The 19,134-nt window shown below is 53.3% G+C and overlaps 1 protein-coding gene across 3 annotated transcripts in view; it reads left to right on the forward strand.

The window, feature by feature from the left end:
* NEURL1 (neuralized E3 ubiquitin protein ligase 1) overlaps window positions 1-19,134 on the forward strand; it is a 79,421-nt gene that overhangs the window by 43,065 nt on the left and 17,222 nt on the right. The window contains exons 1-4 of one of the 3 annotated variants that reach the window (XM_055345830.1): window positions 2,661-2,705; window positions 11,950-12,015; window positions 16,070-16,311; window positions 16,652-16,973. In XM_055345830.1, the coding sequence (XP_055201805.1) occupies window positions 2,672-2,705; window positions 11,950-12,015; window positions 16,070-16,311; window positions 16,652-16,973 (664 nt within the window). In that variant the 5' untranslated portion in view covers window positions 2,661-2,671. Of the gene's footprint in view, window positions 1-2,641; window positions 2,706-11,949; window positions 12,016-16,069; window positions 16,312-16,651; window positions 16,974-19,134 lie in introns of those variants that run through there. The other 2 variants (XM_055345832.1, XM_055345831.1) reach the window with 2 other exon arrangements.

Raw genomic sequence — 19,134 nt, forward strand, 5'->3', positions numbered from 1 at the left:
CTCACCCTCCATCCAGGGTCTCGAGGAGGCTTCCCTGAAGAGGTTCCCAGTGCTCAGAGAGTGGGAAGACTCGGGGGTTAGTGGGGAAGGGCCCAGGCAGGTGCATTTTAGAAGGCAGGCAGGATGAGGGGGGTTGATTCTCCTGCTGCAAGAACAGCCTCCAGATCAGCCTCTTTTTGCTTTGGTTTTCTCATCTGTAAAATGGGCATAAATATGCACCTTATCCTTTAGGGTTGTCATGAGGATTGTTAAGTTAATGTGTGTAACATGCTTAGAGCTGCCTGGCACACAATCAGCCTTGCGTTTGCTATTATGATGATTATTTATCCCACAAAAGGAGTTTGGGTTATTTCCCCTCTGTTAGACTCTGACTTAGCTTCCTCCCTAGAGGAACTGCGTGTGTGTGCCATGGAGCGTATGGGCACATGCACATGGGGCCATACATAGCCATGAGCAAGATGTGCTGTAGAAAGAGACAGCCTAGGGGATCCCTGGGTGGCTCAGCGGTTTAGCGCCTGCCTTTGGCCCAGGGTGTGATCCTGGAGTCCCGGGATGGAGTCCTGAGTCGGGCTCCCAGCATGAAGCCTGCTTCTTCCTCCTCCTGTGTCTCTGCCTCTCTCTCTCTCTCTCTCTCTTTCTCTATGTCTGTCATAAATAAATAAATAAATAAATAAATAAATAAATAAATAAATAAATCTGAAAGAAAGAAAGAAGGAAGGAAGGAAGGAAAGAAGAAAGAAAGAAAGAAGAAAGAGAAAGAAGAAAGAAAGAAAGAAAGAAAGAAAGAAAGAAAGAAAGAAAGAAAGAAAGAAAGAAAGACAGCCTAGTGTGGATTGGGTGTCACCGCTTATTCCATGGAGAAGACTCAGGCATGATGTCTCTGGTCCAGGAGGAGGATTAGCCTGCTGGGTTTGTGGACACTTTCACCCAGGGCCTGCCTTGCCTGCTGGCTGATGACCCCAGGCCAGGCCTGAGTGCCCCACCCCCAGACCTACTCAGGGCAGGCAACATCAAGGTGTTGGGGTGAAGGCTCAGAGCCCAGCACAGCCCTTCATAGTGCCCAGGCCTCTGAGTCTCATCTGATTCAGTGCAGTCCCTGCCTTTCTCGTGGCTTTTTCCCCAGCCCCTCCGCCCACTGGCCTTCCCTCCCCACCCAGATCTTTCCCTGGAAACGCAGATCTCTGACCCAGAGGAGAGCCTGCACAGGGTGATGACCTGTGAGGTTATCTCACAGACCCAGAGTAGAGTCCTGGCTTGCCTCTGACCTGGTGAATCACCTCAGGCAATTTCCTTAGTCTTTCAGAGCCTCAACTTACTTTTCCATAAAACAGACCTAACATTAGCCTCTGCCACATGGAATACAGATGAGAGAATGCACGCGGTGCCAGACACACTGGGAGTGCTCGCTGCTCAGCGACACTCTTCTGGTGATACCTGGGGCTCCCAGCAGTGGCTGCCTGGGGCTCGAGGGACCTGCCTTCCCCTCGCCCTCTGCCCTCTCTATCTGCACCTTTTCTGCTCCCCTGAGTGTGGGGTGCCAGGTTTTGCGCTCAAGATTTCTCTAGAGCCTGGTCCGTAAGGGTGTGCGTGTGTTGAGTATGTACATTGCGAGGTGCGTGGGTGTCGGTGTGAGTGTGTGCTGGGCAGCAGGTGGCTACGTGCACATAATGGTGAAAGCTTATGAGCCTGCATTGTGCACGTACACGTGACTCGGTGCAAACAGGCGGTGAGGTCGTACTGGTGTGCGCTTTTATGTGTTATGATGAAAGGGCCGAGTGGTGGGGGGTAAAAGATCGGATCCCTGGTTTGCTTCCCAGCCCTGCCTCTTTCTAGGTTGGCGACTTCTCCTTTTCTCATCTGTAAGGAGAGAACTATGTACTTATTGATAACAATAATACTGACCTCTTCATTCAGCCAGTGAGGACTGAAGGAGTTAATACTCCGGAAGCATTTGCAGTAGAGCCTGGAGGAACAGAGAAGCCCTGTTAGCCGTTTGTTATTAAGCTCCACTGGTCAGAGTGTAAGCCTCTTGAGGATCGGACAGTGTGTTTTGCTCACCATGGTGTCCCCATTGTCTTGGTCTGATGTGGCCTGGAGTAGGTGCCTAATGGCTTGTGGATGGCTGTAAGCCTGGACGAATGGTGAGGTGGCGTGCGCGCGTGTGTCTGTGATGAGGTGTGTGATGGGGAATGAGCATATGTGTGCATGTGCATGTGTGAGTGTGTGTGTGTGTATGTGTGAGTGCGCGCGTCTGCTCTGCTGGGGCATCTCCAGTGCTTTCTGGAGCTCGGCTATTTCAGGAAGCCTCCAGTCTCCTCCTCCTTATGTAAATAAACATGACAGATCCCACTGCCTGTACCAGTGCGGGGAGGTGGGGGAGGCTCTGGGAGTGGGTGGGAGCCGGAGGCGGCGAGCGGGGCCAGAGGGGTGTGCTTGCGTGTGCGCGAGTGCGTGCGTGTGTGCGCGTGTGTGTGGCCGGCCTCGCGGGCAGGCAGCCGTGTGTGCGGGAGGGAGTTGGTGGGGACGCGGGAGGGGCGGGCTCAGCCCTGCCATGCCGGCTGCCGGCCGCGGGGGAGGAGGAGGGGCCGGGGGAGGGGAGCTGGCGGCTAGGGTGGCTCGGTGACGAGGCCAGCCGGCCAAACGAAGGTGGCCGTGCTGCCCGCTGCCCGCGATGGGGGGACAGATCACCCGGAGCACCCTCCACGGTAAGGCCCCAGCTGATGCCAGGCGGTCTGCCCGGTCCCAGCCTGGGGACCACCTGGGGAGGCTGGGGCCCCGGGGGCATGATCATCCCCTGCCTCTTTACTCCTTGGTGGGCCCTGGGGCCATGGGAGGGGGTGCCTTTGGGTGCTTGGCCCTGGGGTGGAGGAAAGCAAGGGAACCTGGGGAAAGCAGGAAGAGGTGGGCTTTCCCTGGTAGCCGGCAGAAGTCAGGCAGCTAAGTCTCCCCACAAAGTCTCGTTGTCCTCTTACCTTCCCTGGGTGCTGACCAGCCCCCAGCATGGGATGTGAGGTCCCGGGTGTCCGTATGCCCCTCTCCTAGAACTGAGGTAAACCTTAGTTAGACAGCTGGGGGGACCTGTTTGTCAGTCCCGGGATGCAGGCCATGGAGGTGAGCCCCGTGTTTCGTGATGGAGGTGTGGAGAGATGTGTGGGTGCACGCGGGTGTGTGTGACTGGGTGTGTGTGCCTGTGTTCACAGGGGTGCATTAGAGGTGTCTGTGGGTGTGTACCTGTGTCTGCTTGTGCCTCAACCTACAGATGTGCAAGTGACAGCCCCCCACATAGCCTGACTTCAGTTCTCAAAACGTGGGCTCTGTTGGGGAGGCTGGTGAACTTTTGACCCCTGGCGTTTATGTCCACGGCCAGACAGACTGACAGGCAGGCAGGTGAAGGGGTGGAAGGGAGGAGCACGGATTGGCTCCCTTCACGCAAGCAGAGCTTCTGCTTGCCCGGGCTCCTGTCCCCTGGATCTGCCTGGCTCAGGCTCTGTGGTCTTGGGAGTAACATGGCCGATGTGGCACCAGACCCAGAAGGGAAAGACTTCCCAGGGACTTGTTTTGTCATCACTGGGTCCAGGGAGCTGGGGCTTCTGTACAAAACTGGCTGGTGCCAGAGCAGTGTGGGCTGACCTTGGGCAGTCCCTGTCCCCTGCTCCCCTCCTCAGACAGGGCATGAGGAGATGGGGCAGCCTTCATCTGCCTAGTCCAGTGGGCACTAAGGAACCTCGCCCAGGAAGGAGGGAGGGTGGTGGCTGGTGCGATCGGGAAGCTGTGGCTGGGATTGGTGACCAGGTGGCTTGTCCCTTCCAGGCTCTGGACTTTGAGAGAGTAATTTCTAATTAAAAAAGAAAAAGGCAGGAAAGGAGACATGGGAAAAGCAAATTATTGGCTTTCCTAAAAGGAAATAAATTTTGTCCTGGGCCTGGAGGGCTAAGTGACAGATGGAAGGTCCTGGAAGACATATAATCCGGTGCCGGCCAGTGGCCTGGGCCTTGGCCCGAGACTCGGACTAGGCTGACCTGGGCCCGACCCTTCGTGTCTGTGGGGCGGGGGATCCTCTCAGGGCTCATTGGCCCCAGCAGGGCCTGTTGGCAGAAGGTCTGGAGCAGACTGGCATTTTCCGCTGGGATCAGACTTGGGTAAGCTTGTGGCCTGGGAAGGACAGAGAGGCCCTCAGAGCAGGCCCGGGATGCAGCACGTTATCCTCCAGCTGCCCTGGAGCACCGGCTTCAGAGGGGAGTGAGGACCCCGAGACCACACAAGACAGCACACGGGCGGCAAGGGCTCATGCTCGGGAGTCCACAGACACGTGGTATAGTGAGGGCAAGTGTCTCCCTGAGCCTTGATTTTCTCATCTGATAATGGGGCTGGTAGTAGTGCCTTCCTCCTAGGATTATTGTGAGGATTACTTGGGAGGATGTGACTAAGGACTGAACATGGGAGAACCACAGGGGCTTGGAAAAACATTCTGAGGCCAGGGTCATATTCCCTCCCTTTCTCCCTGGGACAGGAGGATACTTGAGGTGTGTGGAGAGCTCTAGGAGCTGGCATCCAGGCTGGGAGGACATTAGCGAGTGCTAATCAAATGCCTCGTCTGCTTTTTGACCTCCTTCCCTCCCCTGCCCTAGCTGGGACTACCCTCCTTGGGCTGGGCCTCCCACCAAGCTGGCCCTGACCCCTGCCTCAACTTACCATCAGCATGAGTGGGGGAGGGGAAATGGGGATGGGGCTTGTGGAGAAGATGTCCTTGCCTGTGTCACATAGCCTCTTAGCTGGAATCTCCGTGTGCATGTCCCCACATGTCCTGCCCGCATCCACAGCTGCTTATTCCCACACCCGTGCACTGGCTGCCTCAGTGCCTCAGTTTTACCTTTTTCCAGTGAGTGTTTGGGGGGAACTGGGAGATGCAAGGGTATGGCTCCTTCCTAGGGCACCCTCAGCCCACTGCCCGACCCCCTAAGAATAGTCACATAGTTCTTGATTGTATTATTACTGTAGGCCTTGGGATTTGGGTTTAGTGCAAACTGAAGGTTTTGGATTGCTGGGTGACAGACTGACCCCGGACTGCATAGGGGTTGTTTCTAGCAGTGTGTTTGTGGACATGTTTTGGCTGTGTTTCTGGTGTCTGCAGTGTATCTGCATTTGGGCCTGTGCATGTACCACGTGATGTGTACCTATCTGTCTCTGTCTGATATTTAAGGGATTTCGTGTTGTGCCTGTGTTTCCATGTGTGAGCAGCCACATTTGTGTTACTCTGTGCGTTGGACTTGTCCTTGTTACTCTGCAGATAGATGTCAGTGTTTCTGCATGAGGTGTGTGTGTGTGTGTGTGTGTGTGTGTGTGTGTGTGTGTGTTAGGGCAGGTGGTGAGGAGTCAGGCTCCTCTGGGACCAGCCTGGCAGGATACCCATGGGAGAAATTAATTCCCATTTGGAAAATGGTTTCGGCAGTTACATGCTTGATGTCTTTCATTGGGCAGATATCCAGAGCTGCTCCCAGTCTTGAGGGCAGGATCGGGGGGTGTAGAGTGCAGAAGGAGGCAGCAGCCATACTGAGAGGCCTCCCGTCCCCTCCTTTTTCTTTGCCTTCCTCCTTTACCTCTACGTGCTTCCCTGCTGGCAAGGGAAGGCCCAGTGCTGAGGGGTTGATGTGCAGTTGACATGCATATGTTCACCCCGACGTGTCACCCTTCAGCTTGGTCTCTGGACCCACAAACCCTGATGCAATGGCCCAGAAGGGGAAATGGTTGGCTGAGGTCATGGTGCCGGTGGCTCAGGTGGGAAGTCAGGCCTCACCCCTTGGAAATCATTTGGGCAGGTTCATGCACATGTGCAGCTGGCTTCCCACTTCTCCTCCTCAGGTTTCTTAATTCTTCAACAGGTGTCAGGGGAAAGGGCATCCCATGGCCTTATGAGACCTGGGATTAGCTCGGAGGGGGCTGCCTGGCTCCTGGCAGCAGCTCTGGAGGCTTAGGCCAAGGTGAGCTTGCAGGTGCGATGGCTTAGCTTCATCCGTCTTATTCTCTTAACCCAGCTCTGTGCCTGGCACTCAGCAGGCACCCGGCAGATCCTTGATGGTTGGAGTAAAAGGGAAGAGTAAAGGGTACAGGCCCTGGGTGCCCAGACCGTGTGGCAATTAGATCTGCAGGTGGACCCAGGGGACAGGTGTGATGGAGCTGTCAGGGGTGGCTTTGGAGGCTGTGAGACTCGAGCTGGGTAGTGAAGCCAGGCAAGGCTAGAGAGGAAGGGGACAGTGGGGCAGGCATTTCTGATGAGAGTTTGGTGGGGACAGGTGACTTTGGGACCCTACTCTTCTGCCATCTTTCTGATGAGAGTTTGAATCCTGATCCCCTGGCTGTGTGACTTTGGGTCAGTTCCTTCATCTGAGTCTGAGTCTCAATGTCCTCTTCTGTACGTTGGGGATGGTAAGGTTTATCCTGAAGGATGGTAGAAAGGGTTAAGTAAATTCATGGGTGTTAAGTATACTTGTGCATAGTAAGCACCCTGTAAATGGATGTGCTTCTATGAAGGCTTCCATGGAGGCTCTTCCAGACCTCTGTATATTCATGAGTATGTGCACACACACATGCATGTGGCAGCCTCTAGGGACCAAGAGTATCTCTGCCTCCTCCAGCTAGGACAGAATGTTCCTAGATGCTGTGTCCACCATCAGGCGCACCCACTGGTTGTGTGTGTGCACATATGTACCCATGCATGCATGTGGATCTGTGTAAGGGAAGCTAAGGGTGTTGGTCTGTGTGGTAAATGGATTTATGTGACTGAGCCATGCTCCCCACTACCTTCTGCCCTGCAATCTCTCAGACCTGGCCTGGGGGCTTTGGGGAGGTGCTGGGAAGACAGGGGCCCAGAGTTGAACCCAGAATAGTTATCATCTGGAATCCCTTTCTGGAATCTTGGGGCAGCATAGGGGAGGGGGAAGAGGAGGGCTAGTCCCCTCCCAGCAGTGAAGATATGGGGAGGCACAGCTGTATGCACATCTGGTTTTTGGAAATGTCAGATATTAGGATGTCACAGAGTGAGTGAGAGCCTGAGGCTCAGTGTGGAGATTAACTTGGCGATGAAGGTGCCAATTCTTGCCCATTCTCCACCATCCTCCTTCACCCAGCTTGTCATCATGGATTTTCTCAGTCTTCCAGGGAGCAGCAGAGCCTGCTGAATGCATAGCCACGGCTCTAGGGGAGATGATAGGCCTAATGTGGCCCCTAATCCTGAATCACAAAGTTGTATATACATGGGGGCTACAGAGGTCATGGAGAAACCAACTAGCATGGACTGGAGGATTCATGGAGTGGAGAGGGGACCTAGCATGTTAGCCAGCTAGGTGGAGTTCACTGAGGGTGGCTGTAAAGTTAGTTACCTGAATTTGGAATCCAGGTCTGCCACTCACCAGCTGTGTGACCTTGGGAAAGTTTTTATTACCTCTCGGAGCCTCTGTTTCTTTATCTGTAAAGTGAGACTGATCTTGTATTGTTGCAAAGCACATCTGTTGTACAGCAAATAACTCCCAAAGTTAATGGTTTAAAACAACAAACATTTAATTATCTCAGTTTCTGTGGGTCAGGAATCTTGACGCAGTTTAGCTAGGTACCTCCAGCTGAATGTCTCTTGGGAGGTTTCAGTCAAGTTGTTTGCTGGGGCTGTGGTCTTATCTGAAGGCTTGTCTGGAGGGGGATCCATATCCAAGCTTACTCACGTGGTTATTGGCAGTCCTTGGTCCCTTGCCACACAGGCCTCTGCACAGGGTTACGTCACAACATGGTAGCTGGCTTCCCCCAGAGGCCAAAACCCAAAAGAGGTGAGAGAAAGTAACCAAGATGGAGGCTGAAGGCTTTTTTATAACCAGTCTTGGGAATGACATCCTCTTAATTCCAATCCCATTACATCCCAATACTCAGCTGTATTCCATTCATTAGAAGCTAGCTGCTAGGTCTACTCCACATGCACAAGGGGCAAGGATTGCAAAAGGGGAAGACTTCCAGGAGGTAGAAGTGGGGATCACTGGGGCCATTTTGGAGGCTGCTTCCTTCAGACACCTGGATTGCAGGGACTGGGAGGGTGAGGTGAGGGGTGAGCTTGTACGTGAAGGGCATTTGCTGCAGTATTTGATACCAAAGAAAGAATCAACTCTCATGACCTTCATTTTTCTCCTTTTTCCATCGGGCAAATGAGGAGCTGTTGCAGGTTCTTGCTTAGGCATGTGATATGGGTGGGATCTTGGTGCTGGGCAGTAAAGGAAGCTGTCCTTTTAGTCTCTCCTTTCTCTGATTTCTCCACAGGACACCAGGAAGGGCAAGGCACAGAGTGGGTACTCCCTGGACACTTGCCAATTGGTCAGTGGCTTGAAGAATCAAACAGTGGCAGTTGGTTCAACTCATATGGAGTACCTGCTCTGTGCTCTGAGCTAGGCACTGGGGAAGGAGCAGTAAAGAAGATAAGAGTTTCTGCCCCCAGGGAGCTCAGGGTCCATCAGGGAGACAGACACAAATAACCCTGTGGCCTTTCCTCTCCAGAACACTACTCCACAGAGCACAGAAAATGATCAGAGTGACTTTCTTCTCAAGCATTCTGGGCATGGAAAAGACAGATCAGTGCACTGTGTACAGGGGGCAGCTCAGGACATTCTCTTTTTTCTTTTTTCTTTTTTTTAGCTTAGGGCATTTTCACTGTTCTTCCATTCTGTGGAGGAACCAGACCTGAGAGCAGCTGCTTGGGTGCCAGCTGCTCTGTTAGGGGTGTGTGGGTGGAGTCCCTGAATGTCCATAGCAGGGCCCTGAACCTGGCCTGGGCCAGAGAGACTGCTGGGAGAAGGTGGGCTTTAAAATCAAGGTCTGAAGGATAAGTGAGAGAAAGGCAGGTACATAGGTGAGAAGGACAGAGAGGTTCCCAGCAGGGAACCTGCTGGACCGAGCCTAGCAAGAGGCATCAGAGGGAGGTGGGCCCCTTGAAGGACCCCAAGGAGGTTCACATCTGTTCCATTGTCCTATCATCTCTCTCACTCCGGCCCTCTTCCCACCTGCTTTCCCACCCTTCAGACTGGCTCCCCAGTCTTTACCCCTGAGAGACAGTGTTCAGTGCATGCATACAAGTTGGTCTAAATCAGGACTACCCTGGCAATCCAGGATTAGGGTGTTTGGGATAAGATAAAAGTGGAGTGTCTGGCCTTCCACTGGGCTGAAAAGAGCTGGTCATTTCCTACAGTGGTGTTTATTGCTCTTATGAGAAAAAATAAGACCTTATATTTGGATCAGGTGTTCAAGTTTGCAAAATTCTTTCACATCTATTAACTCACTGGAGTACATAGAGTGGTGGGCAGGGCAGCTATGATGACCCTGTGTTTTGTAGAGAAAGAAATTAAAGTCCAGAGCGGTGTAGTGACTTGGCCAAAGTCACACAGCAAGTCTGTGGCATGGCCAGGGTTTGAACCCAGGGCCTCCCGACTCCAGGGCTCATGCCATTTGCCCACCCTCCCTGGCCCCCATTGTCCAGAAAGTGAGACAGGCCTCCTCCATAGGAGATGCAGGCAACCATGCCAGCACTGGTGTTCAGGGCCACAGATTCAGAACAAGGCAGTCCTGAACACGGTGAGATTTGGTGTTGAGAGATGCATGGGATTTGGAGAGGTGGAGGGTGGGGCAGGGAAAGAAGATATGTGGCTGAGAAGGGGAAATAGCTTGAGCAGAGGTGTGGAGGTATGAGAACACAGATTGATGTCAGTAGCAATCATGATTATTACTGTTATATAATAAGTATTCATAAGTTAATCATTAATATAACTAATTGCTGTCATATGTAATACTTAAAATAACTATCATTATTATAGTAACCACTTACTGGGTTAGTTTTACATATATCATCTCATTTAACCATGACAAGAATCCCATGAAGAAGGTCTGCCATGACCCCCATTTTACAGGTTAGAAGAGCGAGGCTCCAGAGGACTCACAGTTGGTGATAGAGCCCCTGGGTTTGGAGGCAGCAGGCCTGGGTTCAGATCGGGGCTCTTTACTCTGGCTGGGTGGCTTCACTTCTGAGGACCTGTGTCATAGCAGCACTGGGGGCAGAATAAAGACACTGACGGTTAAGTCACATAGAGTTTGGTCACTGTCACTAATACTGCTCTCTTCTCGTCTCTCCTTGGCGGCTCAGCTCAGCCCAGCCTGGGCGTCTGGGGCTCTGCCAAGATGGTTCTAGGGCAGAGCTTAGCCGGGGCAGTGGGGAGGTCACTCTAGAGGCTGCACTGTGTCCCGGCATCTCCCCCTGGGACCCGACCAAGAGACAGGAATGTGGTCCAGAGCTAGCTGAGGGTCACCTGGAGGGCTGGCCAGGCTTGTGTCTGGCACCTCATAAATGCCCAGGAGGAATGGGCTCTGTGGGGGAATTTCCATTGTGTCAGCAGCAGCCTCGCCTGAGGGCGGGGGGAATGCCCCCACTGTGGCTCCCGAGAAGCTTGTAAACCTGTCACTAAAGGGGGCCTCCCTGAGAGCTCTGCTGGGAGCTAGATGATGAGACTGGGGCTTCACCCAGGACCACTGGATGCTGGGCGAGTAGTATTCCAGCATCTTGAGGCCCTTCACTGTGACTGCTCCCCAAGCTGGGACCAACCAGCGCCTCCTTCATGCAGCCTGTTGTCATGTACTTGTGGGGGAAAATGGGCTCTAGTATTAGATGCTGAGTAGGGTAAAGGACCCCTCCAAGCAGCATTGGAAGATCAGGGTTCATTCAAGTCCCAGCTCTGCCACTTAATTGCTGTGTGAGCTCAAGCAAGTTGGCTAACCAGTTTGAATCATAACTCATCTATAGAATGGAGACCTTAGGGGTCATAGTGTCTGTTGAAGTGCAGGGAGGGAGCCTTTTGGGATGGTGTAGGGAAGAAGCCTTTTCCCCAGCTGCCCCTCTGGCCCTTGAAATCAGAGCTGTGCTCAGGTTAATTCTCATTCTGCATTCTCTTCTTCCTCCCCCCAGGCCATAATGCCAGGTGAGGTGGAGGATGGAGATGGTGGGCAAGGACAGCAGAGGTGGGGAGGTGGCAAACACACTGGTGAGGACCACCATGTTGGATACCTCCGAGGGCACCATTTCTCTTATAGTCTGTGTGAATGGCACCCCCTGGAGGCATGCAGGGAAGGGTTTTGTGGCTGTAAGTGGTGGCCCTGGCCCTTGTTCAAAGAGAAGTGATGAGGCTGAGAGCAGGGAGGATGGGAGTGACAGAGCCCAGGGATGTTTATTTCTGAGGTGGGATTGGCCGGTTGGGTGTGGGGTGCTCAAAGACTCCACTGGGGCCTGTGAGCCCGGGGGTGCTGTTGGGCCAGGGTCAGGAGTTCAGCTGGGGCCTGCCAAGTGGACCATGGTCACTTAGAGATATCCAGCAGGCCAGAGAAGGTTCTCACATCATCTCCACAGAGGTGGCTCGGTGGGCATTGATTACTCAGAGCTGATGGCAGACAGAAGGCCCGAGGATGGCCCAGGGACAGCCTTGGGAACCACACTGTGGGCAGGAGGAGTCAGGCATGGGATTTTGTAGGTCCAGGAGTCAGTGAAGGGGCATTGTAGCTGCCAAAATGCTCCCCTCAGTGAGTGGACCCACTTCAGAGGTGTGAGGCTAAGAGGGGCAGGCCCAACCAGACTTTGGGGTCTCCTGTTAAATGTTCCACTTCCTAGGCACTGCCTGCCGTGGGTTGATGAGGGCTGTGGTGGTCAGAGATTCCAGCCTCCCTTTCTTCCTTCTCAATGGAGACCTGTTTTGTTAGTTGTTGTTGTGCTTTTGAGGTACTATTTGTAGACAATGAAACTTATCCTTTTTAAGTGTATAGTTTGGGGAGTTTTGACAAATGTGTAGGCTTGTGTGAGCACTGCCACAGTTAAGATATAGAACATTTCCATCACCCTAAAAACTGCCTTTGTGTCTTGTTTTCCTCTTCCCCAAACTCCAGTACCCACAGATCTTTCAAGTTCTATCATTTGCCTGTTCCAGAATGTCCTACAAATGGAATCAGAGCGTAGGTAGCCTTTGAGGGTGGCTTCTTTCACTCAGTGTGGTTTTGAGTTTCCTCCTGGTTACACAATAGTGCATTCATTGTCATCATGGAGTGAAATTCATTGTGTGCACACACTACCTTTTACATCCAGCCATGAATGAAGGCAATGTAGGAAACATGGTTTGTGTTTCTGTGTTTTGGTGGCATACGCATGTGTGTCATGAAAGCAGCGTAGTAGAATGCCAGGTATTGCCTAGTGTACTACTTGAAATGGTTTTGCATGGTCCACAGGTGAGCTTTTCTTTCCATATTTTACCAGTTACAAGTATATTTTAATGTGCATTTAAAACAGTGTATCCAGCATACCAAACCTATGCCTTCTTGGCTATTAATGCCTTACGGTCTTAATGATACTGGCCTTGCCGCTGGACCGCCTGCGTTTGACTGCTAGAACCTCTCTGTGCCGGCCACGAGACCTTGGACAAGCCACTCAATCTCTCTGAGGCTCAGATTCTTCATCTTTAATATGGGTTCGTGATGTCCCTCCCTACCTATTGAAGTTTGCTGTGAGCATGAAACCGGTTAGTGTACTGAACTCCCTGTTCAGAGCCTGGCATGCAGCAGCATATGATGAATGGCTGCCATTATGATCAGATGTGGATGGCCCATGTGTGCTGGGCATGTGTCTAACATGAGCTGTTGCATATATCCCAGGGGACATGAATATTATGTGAGTGCAGTACGTGTGAAATGCGTGATTTCCAGCCCAAGAGATATGGGGAAGGGATAAGTCTCTGTCCTGTAGGGCCTGGGGCCTGGATCACCTTTTTGTGCTCAGGGTGGTAGGTGTGTGCTCATGAATGTGCCTTTTGGAGGCCACATGTCTGGGTATACATTGTGTCCCCAGGATCCAGGGTTTCCCTAACCTTCCTTCTCCACCTCTTTTGCTGTCAGCCAGGGTGGCTGGGCCTGTGCTACCCTTGCCCACCCAAAACCCTGTCCATAGAAAGGAGGGCCCGGGGGAATGATCCTCCCAGGGCCTGGGTCTCTGGCCTTGGGGCGTCTCCATTATATTTGCTCAGAGCTGGTGTTTTCTGGGTCTTTATGCAAGACCCTAGGACCACCAGGATGGGTGGGATGGAGAGGAAGCATTTTAAGAAGCTGTGGTCTTTGCATTTGGGTCATGGATTCCAAGGGGAGGCTGGGGGATAGTCCCACGAGAGAGGCTATAATCCGCTGCTGGGCTCAGCAGGTTTAAAAAACTGCTTTATTGGGGTCTATTGACATACCCTCAAACACATGTTTAGAGTGCACAACTGGATGAGTTTTTACATATGTATACACCCATGAAGTCATCACCACATCCAGATGGTGAACATATCCATCATCCCAAACATTACCTTGTGCCCCTCAGCCATCCTCCCCCTCCCCTGCCATCCCCAGGTGACCTCCGGTCTACTTGTTATCACTAGTCCTTAGTGTGCATTTCCTGATTTGGGACAGGGTGTAGGCGGTGGGGGCCTGGGTAGTAGGTGAAAGGAACAGAGGCCCTGCAGTTACTCCAGGGATTGTGTTTGCTTATTTTTAAAAAACTGGCTTATTTTACTCAGTGTGATTATTTTGAAATTCATCCATGTCACCACTCATATCAGGGGTTCATTGCTTGTTTAGTGATGAGTACTATTCCATCATATAGCCCTACCACAGTCTCTAATCCATTTACCCAGAAGCTAGTCAAGCTGTACCTGAGGCTGACCTGATCCCATAGGACACCTCTCCCAGGCATGGTGCCTGTAGGTTAGCTGTGGCCACGCTTTGTGCATCACCTCATGCATCCCATTCCCTCAAATGACCTTCCTTCTGTGCACAATCCAGGGACCACTCAGCCTCTTCCAACTGGGTCTCTTCTGAGCAATTCCAGCCTTCATTGCCTGGAGGCTTGAAAGGCCTTCAATCCTCTTCTGTGATTCCAGTCTTTTCTCCTTAGTGAGAGCCAGTGGAGCTCCTCCTTGTTCCAACCCCACATCCCACACACAGGATGTCCAGCTGGCGTTGGACCGTGACACTGGCATCTGGGGGGCCCTTTGGGAAGAAGGAAGCAAAGATGCAAAGTGATGCAAAACAATGCAAACATGGCCTGGACCAAACTCTGGGTCTTCCTAGCTCATGACATTCCTCTCTCATCACCCTTCCCTTCCCGTCATCCTCTCCTCCCTGGAACACTCTCCTCCTCTTTAGGGAGTGGAAGACCTCTGACAGGTCCGATGCTGACTGAGCATTCTGCGTTATTAAATCACTGCCTTGGAGGAACCAAACTTTGAAGCATCCCAGAAAGCCTCTGTCTTGGTCTATGATTTCCTCCTTCCCCAACGCCGTCTTCCCCATCCTCCATGTCTCTCTTTCCTCAAGTTGATAACGTGGGCAGGGGCTGCCTTTCTTGGTGGACAGGACACAGATCTTGGGGAAGAAATGAACATCTCCCCTTCCTTGTCCCCAACGTATCAGTGCTACTGAAACATGCCTTAGAGCTCCAGTCACCCCCTTGTGGTTGAGGAGGGAAGTGACTTCCCTAAGGTCACACAGCCAGTTAGTGACAGATGCAAGCCACCTGACACCTCGTCCGTGTTCTTTCCTCCCTCTGCCCTGTCTCATGGACACCAACCTCACGTGCTTGTAACATGCCTTCCCCTGGCCGTGCCCTGTCCTGTATTCTATCCCATTCTGGGGTATGTAGAGCTGTCTGCAGAAGAAAGCAGTGTGCTTCCCTGGATAGCGGTTCTTTTTTTTTTTTAAGATTTTATTTATTTATCCATGAAAGACATACAGAGAGAGAGAGAGAGAGAGAGAGAGAGAGAGAGAGAGGCAGAGACACAGGCAGAGGGAGAAGCAGGCTCCATGCTGGGAGCCTGATGTGGGACTCGATCTTGAGACTCTAGGATCATGCCCTGAGCCGAAGGCAGGGGCTAAACCACTGAGCCATCCAGGGATCCCCTGGATAGAGGTTCTTGAGGCAGATCCGAGTTCCTCTAGGGAGCCTGGGTGCAGAGGCCCACCTGTGTGCAAGAATATGTTGTGGGCATGGGTGGCATAAAGCAGGAAGGTGGCCTGGGGTGGCAGGGGTGGCCCGGAAGGAGGGAAGTGATGGGCACGGTCCTGGGGCTGCTGCTGCAGAGGCTGCCTCCCCCGCCCCCTGGTCTCCAAAGGCAAGCTCCAAGGTCACATGTTCACTGCAGCTCAGCCTTGTGAGCCCAGCTGCTATGCTCCCTCTTCCTTCTCCCCTCCTCCAGGAGGTCTTCCTAAGAAGTGACCTGCCCCTCTGTCCTCTTGGCACCAATCACTGTCTGCCATTTTTATTGTGATTCCTGTGTATGTCCCATTTCCTTTCCTGGACTTGTGTCTTCTTGAGAAAGGATCCACGTATGTTTCATGCCAGTACGTCCACTGCCTAAGACAAGGCTTGGTATTCAGTAGATACATAATGAATATTTGCTGACTAAAATAAACGATGGTGGGGGATCCCTGGGTGGCGCAGCGGTTTGGTGCCTGCCTTTGGCCCAGGGCGTGATCCTGGAGACCCGGGATCGAATCCCACATTGGGCTCCCGGTGCATGGAGCCTGCTTCTCCCTCTGCCTGTGTCTCTGCCTCTCTCTCTCTGTGACTATCATAAATAAATAAAAATTAAAAAAAAATAAAATAAAATAAACGATGGTGGTAATGAGTGGCAGGGCATGGTGGTACGTGTTGGTAGTAAATGCTGATTTATCACCAAGGTGGGCAGTGGAAGGTCGATGGTGGGAAATACTTGTCAGTAGCAGTAGCTAGTCGGTGGTGGTGGGAGGTGATTGGTACAGGGCCAGGGCCAATGGTGACGGTGATACATGGTGGTAGATGGTAATGTGGGGAATAGCGATTGACAGTGGTAGCAGGAGGGTGGTGGCAGAAGGTGCCAGTGAGTGGGTGAGTTGCAATGGTGGCGGACATCCTGGGGCAGTGGGCAACTTCCACTGTGCCCAGCCCTCTGCCGCGCCAGGGGTTTCTCCCACACTCTCGACATTGCGGCTTGTTCCTTTGAAGACTCCATCGGGGGCCCCTTCCCTGTCACCTCTCACCGATGCCACCACAAGCAGAAGCACTGCCCTCCGGTGCTGCCTGGCGGGGGGCTCCCAGCCACGCCACTGCTCTTCCACCCGCACACCAAGGGCTCCCAGATCCTCATGGACCTCAGCCACAAGGCCGTCAAGAGGCAGGCCAGCTTCTGCAACGCCATCACCTTCAGTAACCGCCCGGTCCTCATCTACGAGCAAGTCAGGCTGAAGGTGGGCCCCCCCTCCTGGCTCTCCTCCGTCCCATCCCGCTCAGCGCGGCCTTCCCTTAGGGCCGGCCGCACCTGCCCTTCTCTCGCCAGCATCCCTCCTCGTGCTCTTCCCCCTTCCTGCTCCTGCCTCAGCCTTCCGTGTGTGACAGAGAAGGGACGGGGGAGGTTGTGGCCACAGGGGCCGCAGGCTGTCCCCGGACAGTGGGCAGGCTCGGGAGGAGGCCCACTGGGAGTCCCCGGGGAGCGCGCTGGGAGGCGCCGGGTCCCTCGGCCGGCCGGGCAGGGGTGCCGGGCAGGGGTGCCGGGCAGGGGTGCCGTCTGAGGCCATCTTCTTCACCCAGATCACCAAGAAGCAGTGCTGCTGGAGTGGGGCGCTGCGCCTGGGCTTCACGAGCAAGGACCCGTCCCGCATCCACCCTGACTCGCTGCCCAAGTACGCCTGCCCCGACCTGGTGTCGCAGAGCGGCTTCTGGGCCAAGGCGCTGCCCGAGGAGTTTGCCAACGAGGGCAACATCATCGCTTTCTGGGTGGACAAGAAGGGCCGTGTGTTCTATCGCATCAACGACTCGGCGGCCATGCTGTTCTTCAACGGCGTCCGCACGGCCGACCCGCTCTGGGCCCTGGTGGACGTCTACGGCCTCACGCGGGGCGTCCAGCTGCTCGGTGAGTGCCCGCTCCCTGCGCCTGCGAGCTGGGGTCTGATGCGGCATGGGGACCCCTCCCCCAGGGCCCATTGGGCACGGGGACAGTGCAGGGGACCTTCGTGCGCCCCGTGGAGCGCACCCATCCTTCAGGCCCGCAGCTGGGCCGGGGGCGCCTGGGGGGTGTTTCTGCCTTTGAGGTTGTGCCTTTGAGCAGTGCACAGGCGTCCTCATCAACAGCAGCCGCAAAGACCCCCCAGCTCCAGGAAGTAATGAATATTAATCATCGGAATCATAGCTTGGTGAGCACTTCCCACGGGCCAGGCACTTTATTATTGCTGTTCTCCCAGCAACCACTCTCTTAGTGGGCCCTGTGGAGGCCAGACGTCAAGCTCAAGGAGGTTAAGTCATTGGCCCCAGGAGGTGCAGCAGGTGAGTGGGGGAGCCAGCACGCAGTCCCAGGTGAGCCCCTGGCCCCTGGGCTCTGCAGCCTCCCTGGGAGGCCCAACCCCACCCTAGTGCTTCCTGTAGGGGTGTAGGTGAAAGGGGTGAGGGGGCGCAGCAGAAGGCACTAGGGTGGCTAAGACTTTTCTGGCTGCTCCTGGTGCCCAGTGTGAGGGGGGCAGCTTCAGGAGAGTGAGAGGCAAGGAGGCAGCCTAGGGTGGTAATGGGCCGGGCTTCCTGACACACGTGGACCCTAAAGGGCCAGGGCTGGAAGGGGCGTCGGAGAGTCTCAAGCTACCTAGAGTCACACACTGAGTTGGTGACTGGGTTGGAACTAGAATCCAGGTCATGTGATTCCCAGTTCAGGATCACTCTCACCTTGCTCACTTGTGCACGTGCTGGCAAGTGTGCGTGCACGCACATACGTGAACTCTGGGTACAAATCAGCTCACGGGCAAAGTGGCTGTGTCTCTAGGCAGAGCCTGCATAAGCCTCAGCTTTCCCATCTATGAAATGGGTTGGGGGTAACAGGAAGGGAAATTAAAGAGGCTGTAAGTAAGGTGTCCAGCACAGCCAATGCTCAGCCAATGCTTGCTCTTTCCATCTCCCATACCTGGCCCCCATCTCCCTGCAGAGAAAAATGCCATGGATGCAATTGAAAAACTTTTTTTTCTTTCTTTCTTTCCTTTCTGGATTGAGCCAGGAAACAGTGAAGCTCTTTTCAAAACACCTTTATTTGAGTAAAAAAGACAGGGAAAGCAAAAACAAATGAGTAATTGTCAGAAGCCTTTCTGTTGAGTTCCAAACATCAGGAGGCTATTTTTATTAATTAATAGTTTGGGAACTTTCTGTTTTTTGACTCAATAAAAGTGTTGCTACATTTACATGGACAAGTTAAGAGCCGAGACCAGGCTCTCCCAAGTCAGTAGGTGAAGAAGGAAGCCCAGGCTGCCTGAGAAGAATCTGCCTTCCTTTCCCCTGGTGAAATGGGGGCTTCTCCAGGGCCTCTTACTTGCTAGAGGCAGAAAGGGCAGTGCTTCTGCCCTGGGCCACAGAGTCAGACCCAGCCAGCTGGGATCCTGGCCTTACCCTGTACTAGCCGTGGGACCTTGGTTTCCTTAACTGTAAAATAGAAGTAGGTGATAATAATAACTGTGCTCAGGGTTCTTTTGAAGGCTTAGGGAGCTGAGTGACATGAAGCAGCTTACACATAGTAGGTATTCAGCGATCATCAGTCTTCCCCACCCACCCAAGGTTCAAGTGAACACTTCCTGGCTGCTCTGAATCTCCACAGGGCCTCATACTTTGAGACACTAGAATTCCAAAGCCTGTTTGTGCTCCAGCCTGGACACTTCTGTCTTAGCTTCAGTCTTCTCATCTGTAAGGAGGTTGTGAATGCTGTGACTTAGCTCAGGACTGGGCCATGTGGTGAGAGACAGAAGTATCTCAGCTCTTAAAACAACTTCTAGTCTTGTTAGGAGGAGGGTAAAGGAAGTAGGGGCAGCATTCTTGCTTTCCCCTTTCCTAGCAAAGAGTGCCTATTCCTAAAGATCAAAAATCCCACTCCGGCATTAAGGCCCAGCTCAAAAGCCACCTCCTCCCTGAAACTTTTAGAAGCTGAGTTCTCTTCTCTGTTTCTTTTGTCCCCCACCACATGGTGCCTATACATCTCTCGCACTGAGGCATTGCCTGAGCTTTGGCCCATCCATAGGTCTTGCACAAGATGGGGAGGGCTTTGA

This window comes from Nyctereutes procyonoides, unplaced genomic scaffold, assembly GCF_905146905.1.
Source record: "Nyctereutes procyonoides isolate TBG_1078 unplaced genomic scaffold, NYPRO_anot_genome, whole genome shotgun sequence".
Classification (NCBI taxonomy): domain Eukaryota; kingdom Metazoa; phylum Chordata; class Mammalia; order Carnivora; family Canidae; genus Nyctereutes; species Nyctereutes procyonoides.